Genomic DNA, 10,290 nt, shown 5'->3' with positions numbered 1-10,290 from the left:
TTGTGCTGATGACCTGCAGCTTGAATGTAGTCACGACTAGCTTGAAATTTCACTAGATGCTAGTACTTGATGGTGAATAATCCCTGTCAGCTCAGGTTGTTTTTAAAGAATATTTTCTCTCACCTACACTACACCTATAAAAAAAATTTATCTGGCTGCATCATACTGACATGCACGTTATTACCAACAGTGCCAAAGGTGCAGATGCATGAAAGGCTGCAGTGGCACCAGATTGTTGCATTCTTTGAGGTTTTTCTTTCCCTCTGATCTCTGCTGTTCTGCTGTCACATTTCAGGATCATCTTCTACTTATTTTGTGTCTGCACCCATTAAGTCCATCCACAGAGTAAGGCTTTAAATGTGACAGTAAGAATGATGACACTAGATCTCATTATTATCAAAGCACAACAAGCTGATTGAACCTCAAGAAAGATGCATTAATAATGGTAATTTTACTCTTCGTTTTTGACCTCCTGCCTTCTTTTATTTGAAATTCAAAGTAAAAAGTTGATATTTGATATGATCACACATTTTATACCCGACAGGTTAGACCTAAATATCGGCCAGTTACTTTATCACAGACAATAGCTTTTGTCCTACAGCTTGCACGAGTATTTTTTCTTCTTTTGGCAAAGCATGTAAGGAGCTTATTGTCTGGGCCACTTTGGGTTTCTGCCTCTTTTCCTCTTGAGTCTTAGACCACAGTGGGGGTGAAGCTGGTCTAACTAGTCATTGTTGCCCTGTCTGAACAGATAGTCCCACCACAACTCCCAGGAACCTGACATCCACCAGCCTGAATGACGTCTCTGACAAACCGGAGAAAGACCAGGTAAGTCGCCCTCATGCATCTGCTGTACTGTTTCTGGACACCAACCCTCACCAATCCATCAGACTCAGTGGTGAGAGGTTTATATTTCCTGGAAAATGAAGGGGATGGATCTCTGTATTCCCAAGTTCCCAGTTTAAGGTGGTGTAGATGTAACGATACGCTTGATGGCCTTTTATTCTGAAACAGATATAATGAACCAGCTTGTCTGATTTCTCAAGCTTGAGGCTAAAAACAAGCTAGTTCACTGGCAGAAGAGATGAGAAAAGCCTGACTGGACTCCATGACAGAGCTGCATGGTGTAGGCTGGATGTAACAGAGCTGAGGAGGCCCGTCGGAGTATTTCGTGGTTGTTGCTTCACAGCAGAGATAACATTGTCTAAAGTGCATTGTTCCAGCTCCTGGTATTATCACCCAGCCTGCTGTAGCTGCTCTGAACCTTCCCCGCCTTTTCCTTTGATGGTTAAAGTGGAAATTTGTGTAGCGACTTTAGACTGCAGTGAGGATCAGGCTGTGGCTGATAAAGGATGATGTCATCAACAGCAAAGAGAGACTGAATTTCCTCTGCAGCCTTACAGTCGACAGCAGCGGTCCCCAATCCCCGGGCCACGGACCGGTCGCGAGTCGCGAGAGTTGAGGCTCGGGTGTGAAACTGATGGTTTTCAGGGTTTTTATTGGTTTTTAGTGTTATTGTTTTTATCGTTGACTCGGTTTCCCTGGGTCTTTTCCCACGTGTTATCAATAAATCTTCTTTTTCGTGGTACTGGTTTTATTTTGTTGTATTTATCTGCGACACCTTAAAGGGCGGTCCATGAAATACTGTTGGCCATAAACCGGTCTGTGGTGCAAAAAAAGTTGGGGACTGCTGGTCTACAGTGCCATTAAACCGTGTTTGCACCGTTCCTGATTCCTCCGTTTTAGTTCAAACAAATTTTAATATCAGACAAAGATTACCCGAGTAAATACAAAATGCAGTTTTCAAATCATGGTTTAATTTATTAAGAGGACAAAAAAGACAAAAAAAAGTTCCTACCAGCCCTCGGTGAAGAAGTAACTGCCCCCTAAACCTAATTACTGGCTGTGCCACCCTTGGCCTTGGGAGCAAGAAGTGCTCCCAGTGTGATAACTGTCCGTGAGGCTTTCATGTGATTGTGGAGAAACTTTGGCAGAATCTTTTTTGCAGAATAGTTTTCATTCAGCTACAGCTGGGGAGATTTGCCTGTTAAAGGCACAACAGAGCATCTCGGGCTTTGAGGAGTCTTCACCAAACCCTTTATTTGTCTTTTGAGCCATTCTGAGGTGGAGTTGCTGGTGTGCTTCAGATTATTGTCCTGCTGCAAAACCCAAGTGGTGCACTTGAGCAAAACTCATGGCTTGACATCCTCCTTCAGGATTTTCTGGTAGAAAACAGAATTCATGGTTGCATCAATTACAGCAAGTCTTCCAGGTCCTGAAGCAGCAAAGCAGCCCCGGGCGAACACATTATCACCACCATGTTTGACTGTTGGTGTGATTTTCTTTTCATGAAATGCTGAAGTAGTTCCACACCACATATAACAGGTCTGAAGCCTTTTGTTTCATCGATCCACAGAATATTTTCTTAAAAGTCTTGGGGATCATCAAGATGTTGTTTGGCAAATCTGAGCTATGTCTTTGTATTGTGTTTGGTCTGCGGTGTTTTTCTCTTTACATTTTTACTCTGTGTCTTTCTTATTGTTGAGTCAGATGAGTCGTTGTTGGGCTCTTGGAGTAATTTTTGTAGGCTCGCCACTCCTGGAAAGGTTCACAACGGTTTCATTTTTTCCATTTATTTTTTCCATAATGGCTCTTACTGTGTTTCACTGCAGTTCCTTATAAATGGCTTTGCAACCCTTTCTAGACTGATAGAGACAGCTGTAGATGTGGCATGATGCGTTTCATTTTGAGATTGTTGAGCCTACTTTACTTTGTCTTGTTTAGCAGGAATCAGTGACATTTGTTACTGAGTCTAGAGGAATGATTCTCACTTCGGGTGCGGATGAGCCCCCAGTTCATGTTACAACCCGTCTAGGGGCCAGGTCATAGCATGGATGAGGCACTCGCTCCCCCACTTCAACTGTTATGGAGCACTGCACCCGGCGGCTGTCACAGGCGTGGCTGCTCAGGCGTTAGGGGAAGCATGAGAACCTCTCTTGCCGGCGGTGCTCCAGGCTATATTTATAAGACGGGTCCTCCAGCTGGAACCAGTCATTCCGGAGCCATACTTCCACGCACCAATCGCAGCAGGGATTTACCATAACACAGTGAGCTGTTCAGAAAGAAACACACACAACAGGTGTCGTAACCCAGGTTTTAAACAATAGGGCTCATCACGAATTACGTGGAGGGGGCAAAGACTTTTTCACAAGGGCAGGTGGATAGTTTGGATTTTTTTCTTCCCTTAGTGAATGAAACCATCATTTAAAAACTGCAGTTTGTATTGACTCGGGTTATCTTTGTCTGATATTAAAATTTCTTTGATCTGAAACATTTAAGTGCGAGAAACATACAAAAAATGGAGAAATCGGGAACGGGGCAAATACTTGCACTGTTGCTATATTTAGATCATCTAACACGCCCACAGGACATAACACAGTTTTCCTCTGGGGTTTTGTCAGAGGCTTCCACACACTTGAGACACGCTGCTCCTTTGCCCTCACGCTATCTTATCCTTACTACTTGTATGCCAACATGTGAAGTAGCATCTGCAAAGGTTGTTTATTACCAAAGTGTAGCTCCTGGAATATTTCTCATGTAGTCTACCTGTGTGAGTCAGAAATGTGACATGTAAACACTTCTGACTGGATAAATGCAAAAACATTGTAGCTGTGCTAATTACTAAAACGAACAAATTATTTTATTTTCCAGACTGAGTAGATTTAACAAAGTCAGATTAATCTAAACTAATCAGTGAGTTACTTTCTCATGAAAATATCCAACCCAGTATCACGGCAAGATGGAGAATAGACACGCCAGTCGACCATGAAATAGCATGCAGAAATTGCATTACCACCAGGGGGCGCTAATACATTTAAAGCCGTGAGGTGAAGATCTACAGAAGCTCAAAAAAAGTACATTCCAAAGGCCTTAAGCAGTTAATGTGTACATACACATATAAATGTGATAATAATGTCTGTTAAACACTCAAATAAAATATCTCCCCCTGCTGTTACTGCAGAGTACTGCAACTTATTGCAAATTCTGCATGCGTGTCATACGATTCATAGAAGCAAAGTGCCAAATGGACACAGTGGACCGGTGTTTCTATTACACGTTTTGTTGTGATGTTGGGTTGAAATGGCAGCTCTTCTCTGGACTGTACTCTATGCATTCTCATTGTATGTATTGTCATATTCCATGTGTCATGTTACCCCAGTTCACAGCAGACAGGTTTATATGGTTTATATGCCCTCATCCCAGACGAGGCCTGTGGGAGAGAGGAATTAGGTCAGAGCGACCCAGTCAGAGGGACCCAGTGAGTCTCCTGTGGGACAGATTAGAGACTCCCAGGCAGGAAACGAATCTCCTAAACCGAAGCTCCTCCACACCCACTCAGCCCATAAATACCATAATGACGTTTCCACATGGAGCGATCGTGACTGATAACTTGTTGCTAATGTAGAGATAAGATAAAGACGGGAGCTGTTCAGATTAACATACAGAGACTGCAGCCACTCGAGGTGCACAGATGAATTACAAACGTATATAATTAATTTTCTCTTCACCGTGTGTTACTTTTACAAGGCCTTACAAGTATTAGTTTAAATTTGAACCTGAGTAACAACATCTAAATATTATATTGTATCATATTCAACAAACGCAGTTCTGAAAATGTTGGGATGCTTTTAGTGGGTTTTTGGTGCCTCTAATTTCTTAACACATTAAAGAAAATGTCACATCTCAGATCTCACTTTGATCTTTGCACTGGCTCATTTTAAACGTGCTAATAAACATTTCAGGTCCATGCATATTGCGTTTGTGTCTTAGGGCAGTAAACAACAGATTCAGGTGTACGTGGTTTACGAGCGCGGTGTGGATTAGCTGGGATTGGACACAGGCCGTGGTGTGCAGTTACACAGGTTTAACCTCTTGACTTGAATCATTTACAGACAAACTCTTTGCCAAGATGGCCCAACAGCCTGTGATTGGATGTGTTTGGCTGTTAACAGTGGAAGGTCACAAGTTTATGGGATTTCAGTCCTTAGACGCTGAGAAAGCCCAGTATGTCGTCTGCATTTGTTTGTCATTTGAATATGTATGTTAGTCTGTGTGTACAGCAGGCTATTTAACAGCTGGCAGAGCTGCTTTTCAAGTCACTTTTAATAGTATTTGTTACTCAGTTTGGTGCCTCAAAACTTGTCTGGACCGATAATTGTTGGTTGCCAACAAGAACTCTAGAGCAGCGGTCTCCAACCTTTTTTGTGCCACGGACCGGTTTATGCCCCACAATATTTTCACGGACCGGCCTTTAAGGTGTCGCGGAAAAATACAACAAAATAAAACCGGTACCGGTACAGAAAAAAAGAAGATTTATTCATAACACACGTGAAAAGACCCAGGAAAACCAAGTCAACGATCAAAACGATAACAAAATAACGCTGAAAACCGATAAAAACCCTGAAAACCACACATTTCACAGCTGAGCCTCAACTCTCGCGGCCCGGTACCAAACGACTCACGGACCGGTACCGGTCTGAGGCCCGGGGTAAAAAGGATAAAAAAGAAAACATTAAATCCACGACTGCAACAAAAGCATGAAAAAAACAAACCTCTGAAAAATGACCGAATCCAAACTGAAGCCGTCTTTAACACCTCACTGGTTTACTGCCGCCCCTCTCTGTGTATGCAGACACATTAATGACATAAGGATGAGCCGTCGTACAGATAAAAGTCCCATGAAAGACAGACATGTAGCTGACCTCCTGGCATGTCTGTGTCATTACGTCGAGAAGAAATGCTCATTTTACTGCTTGTTTCTTATTTAGGCACCATGGGGGACGCCTGGTTTGGTATTTAACCTGAATGGGATTGCCTCGTTTGATATAGGTCTTTTAATTTCGAGTGCGTGCTTCTAGACGGCTTGCTGGTGTGAACGGAGCACCTCTCAACTCCTGTTGCTTTTCTCTTTTGTGCTTTTCAGCTGAAGAACAAATTCATGAAGAAGTTGCCAAGAGACGCAGAAGCCTCCAACGTGCTGGTGGGGGAGGTGGACTTCCTGGACGCGCCCTTTGTGGCGTTTGTTCGTCTGCAGCAGGCCGTGATGCTGGGAGCCCTGACGGAGGTTCCTGTTCCCACAAGGTGCCTGAAATTTTGTCCAATCCAGACTCCTGGTTGTCCGTTTGCAACCTGGATGTGTTGTTTATACATTTTGACAGGAACTCTGTCACATCTTCTGAATGTGAATGAATCAGAGTGGATATCTCAGGCACACAGCTCTGGCTCGAGCACAGGAGGCCGATGTTCAAATCTTTCTTTTGAGAGCGGCAGCCAATCAGAATAAACCTAGCTTAAAGGGAAATGATGATAATGTTGAACTGTGAATCATGCAAAGCTGCTGTAGCATCACAGTCCACCAGTAACATAGTAACTGTGGAGCTTGAAATAAGCTCCACTGCAATATCCAATAAAAAGTGGATTATATGATAATTCCGGATATTTTATTATGATCAACAAACAGTAAAATATGAAAGAGTATTGCATCACAGCTGTAAAACACACATGTATGACGGTGTTTCACCTGATGTTTGTTCACTGAAACAAGCATCATAAAGTTTGATCACTGACACCTGATGTCTGTTCTCATATTTAAGCAAAGGAGCCATAAAACAATTTAACTTTCAGTACTTTTCAGTGAAAGTATTTAAAGCTAGTTCATGGTATTTATACGACAAGGCCTCAGTTATGGTGTCATATCCATTATATCATCAGTTTGTTTATTCTTATAGTGAGCAACATCCTTTACTGCTCGTATCTGTATTGGAGAGTAGCTGAATAGATGATTGTCATACAAAGCAGCATCTTTGCAGCCAGAACAAAACAAAAATGTCTCTGAGCTTCGAGTTATGTTTTATAAACTGCACAGGGACCCCAAGTGTGCGCATGACATCTGAATAAATGCAAACTGCCCCAAAAAGGCTCTAATTAAAATAAGAAAATATATTTTTAACCTGTAAGCTTTTTGTTAAATTTGTACTCTGTTTTTTTTAACGTGGCTTCAGATTTTTATTCATCTTGCTTGGACCCAAAGGCAAAGCCAAGTCGTACCACGAGATCGGCAGAGCGATCGCTACACTGATGTCGGATGAGGTAAGATCTTAGATATTAGACATTAAAATGTGATCCTCACGTAAACCTGTTTAGGATAAAGTGCTGGTGCCAAGTGAACTCTTGGACATCGTGTCTGGGGAACGAGCTGAATCAGTAATCTTTGCAGTCGTGCAGCGACATGTCCTAGCTGCAGTAGCAGTTAGCATTATTTTAGGCTCTCCAATGAGGAAAATCTACCTCTTTAACATTTGTATTTGCCAGTATTGAGATAGATATAATCAATAGATACTTTATTGTCCCCACTGATAAACATGGCACACAACCCCAGCTGAAACAAAACAACAGGCATCACACAGAAGTGACCCTGCAGTGTAACCTATGTAGGGTTCATTTATTTCACACTGCTCTGTAAAGTCCTCAGCAGGCTCTTAAACCTACCCGACAGTAGCAGCTCATGCTGAGAACATATATTGTGCTGGATGAGTCATAAAGTTTTATTACAAAATGTTTAAAAACCAGTTTATAATAAAACCTGAAACCAGTTTGGAGGCTATAGCGGCACATGCACAGACTGCAGCGAGTCTGAACTAAGCAAGCTAACTTTGATTTCAGTGACACAGGAGGGTTCCCGTCCCATGCAGTTATCCCACACCTGATTACACTCAATAAAACAAGCCTGATTAAACATGCTCCCCTCCAAACACATGCCAGTGTCTGGAGGAGAACTTAACCAGTGAACCACATTATCCTCCCATGAATATGAAAGGTTAATGTACTGTATCACTGTGGACACTGAGATATTTACAGCGCTGTATAATTGAGTGGTTATGAATAACACCTTTGTGGGGCCAGGTCTTAAATGCAAACTAAATAAAACTAGATGGGACAGGCACCTCTTTAATGTTATATTCATGCTGGGGTACATTATGAGAGTTATTGTTGTGATGAAAACAAACTGCATCTCTGTCCCCCTCCAGCGTTTTGGGATTTACCAGATGGGATTAGTTCACAATCCTTAGATCTGATATTGCAGTTTGCTGCCCCGTGACCCTGGATTCTTTGACAGGTGTCTTTTACACTTGAATGCCCCATCTCTCCCCCTCTGTGTGTTCAGGTCTTTCATGACATTGCATATAAGGCCAAGGACAGACAAGATTTGCTGGCTGGTATTGACGAGTTTCTGGATGAGGTGATTGTGCTTCCTCCTGGAGAATGGGACCCAGCCATCAGGATAGAGCCTCCAAAATCCCTCCCCTCCTCTGACAAAAGGTCAGTGAGCTCAAACTTGTCTGTTTTACATGATTCAGATTTGATGATTGAAGAAAAAGCTGCCTGTCACTAAAGAAGATACGCAGAATGGGTCATATCAGAGTTTGTGGGAAAAAAATATGTTAAAAAATAAGCGTTAGTTGTTCAGAGGGAAGTTGTCACTGTGATCTTATCTGAAACCAAAAGAGTTGATTGATTTAAAGACGTGGGGCTGTATATTAGTGTGCTGGTCATTCATTAAACCTGTGTCAGCACAAACACTTCACCTAACATGCACACTTCATGTGACCCAAAGTCTGCTCTAACTCTGGCAGCTCGTGTCTAAAAGAGCCATTTAATAACCAGCAGCATGAAAATATGTCTGCCTAGATGTTAACACAGAGGACCAGTGCAAGATTAGAAGACGTTTGTAGATAAAAGACGGAAAAATGAGACGTTCCAGGAGAGTAACATCACTGAGGTGCAACCAGGTGGACAACAGTGTTCAATTATGAAAGAGCTGGTTATATAAAGCTGGCATGTAGTAACTCTAGAATAACTCGACCTTCTATGATTCTTCTATGATCGATCGATCTCCCAGCACATACCAGTATCTGTAGGACCTGGATCAGGTACTCTGACTTCCTGCTGCTGAACAAATCTTTGCCTTCATATATATTTCAGGAAAAACATGTATGCAGGAGGCGACTCTCAGATGAACGGAGACATGCCTCACGATGGAGGTCATGGAGGAGGACATGCTGTAGGCGAAGAGCTCAGGAAGACGGGAAAGTATGACACTTTGAACAAAGCGATGTCATCTGCATGCAATAGTTGGGAGCACTGTACTGTTTTTACCTAACATATTGAATATTGAGTGAAACGACACTGTCCAGTGTCGCGTGTGTGAATGTCATGCTCGGTGCATCAAAACGAGCTGCTGGCTTTAGTAGTCCATACCACTGACAGCGACTCACCTTTTGCTTTGTCCTGTTTCAGGTTTTGTGGGGGTCTCAAACTTGACATCAAGAGAAAAGCGCCTTTCTTCGTCAGTGACTTCACCGAGGCGTTTCACATTCAGGCCCTGTCGGCTATTATGTTTATTTACCTGGGAACTGTAACGAACGCCATCACCTTTGGTGGTCTGCTGGGAGACGCTACGGAGAACATGCAGGTCAGGCTTTTGCACCATGTGACGGTTTGAAGAGCGTTCACCGTTTACGCTGTGAGCGTTTCCCTGACTGCTTTCCAACATGTGTGCAGGGTGTGCTGGAGAGTTTTCTGGGCACAGCCATTGCTGGTGGCGTTTTCTGTCTGCTGGGTGGTCAGCCTCTCATCATCCTCAGCAGCACTGGCCCCGTTTTGGTGTTTGAACGGCTGCTTTTCAACTTCAGCAGGTAGGTCTCCATTCTCTCTGTTTTTTAGATGCCTGGTTACTGCCCTGTGTTTTAGAAAATCTCAGCTGTCACTGTGTCTTTTTGATTCTGTTAAAGGCGATGCATTTTATTCTTGGACTATGAATGAGTCACAGTTTAAAATGATCCTTATTTATACTTATCACCGTGCTTCAGTGCAATTCTTAGCTGATTCAGAAATAAGGCTTTTAGCTCTGTTTAATCCAGCTCGATTCTCATTTGCTGTCTCTTGAAACGGTTTGAGTAGAGGGCAGGTGGTGCAGAGCTTTCTGCACGGCCACATTAGGTACATCTGCTCTGACCTCATGACAACAGCACTCAACAGAAAATAAGGAAAAGCACAATAAGTTGTGCTTATGTTGTACTGAGCAATAACTTTTTAAGAAACAATATTCACAGTTTTTTGTGCTGTTTTTGTGTAAATTGTGTTCAGTGTCTATAATTCCAATAATACTATTGTTGTTTTACTCTGAAAGTCACATCCCCGTCCCATCATATGACTCATTGGGCTTCCCCC

General features: G+C 42.7%; 1 protein-coding gene across 1 annotated transcript in view; it reads left to right on the top strand.

Moving 5' to 3' along the window:
- slc4a4a (solute carrier family 4 member 4a) overlaps positions 1–10,290 on the top strand; it is a 54,078-nt gene that overhangs the window by 27,768 nt on the left and 16,020 nt on the right. The window contains exons 4-10 of the mRNA XM_013910195.1: positions 756–828; positions 5,984–6,141; positions 7,062–7,149; positions 8,225–8,379; positions 9,043–9,150; positions 9,358–9,532; positions 9,622–9,755. Coding sequence (XP_013765649.1) covers positions 756–828; positions 5,984–6,141; positions 7,062–7,149; positions 8,225–8,379; positions 9,043–9,150; positions 9,358–9,532; positions 9,622–9,755 — 891 coding nt within the window. The remainder of the gene's footprint in view (positions 1–755; positions 829–5,983; positions 6,142–7,061; positions 7,150–8,224; positions 8,380–9,042; positions 9,151–9,357; positions 9,533–9,621; positions 9,756–10,290) is intronic.

The sequence above is a fragment of the Pundamilia nyererei genome, unplaced genomic scaffold, assembly GCF_000239375.1.
Source record: "Pundamilia nyererei isolate P.nyererei 1_Seehausen unplaced genomic scaffold, PunNye1.0 scaffold00038, whole genome shotgun sequence".
NCBI lineage: Eukaryota > Metazoa > Chordata > Actinopteri > Cichliformes > Cichlidae > Pundamilia > Pundamilia nyererei.
The sequence above is the reverse complement of the archived record's forward strand: the minus strand, read 5'-3'. Positions and strand labels throughout refer to the sequence as shown.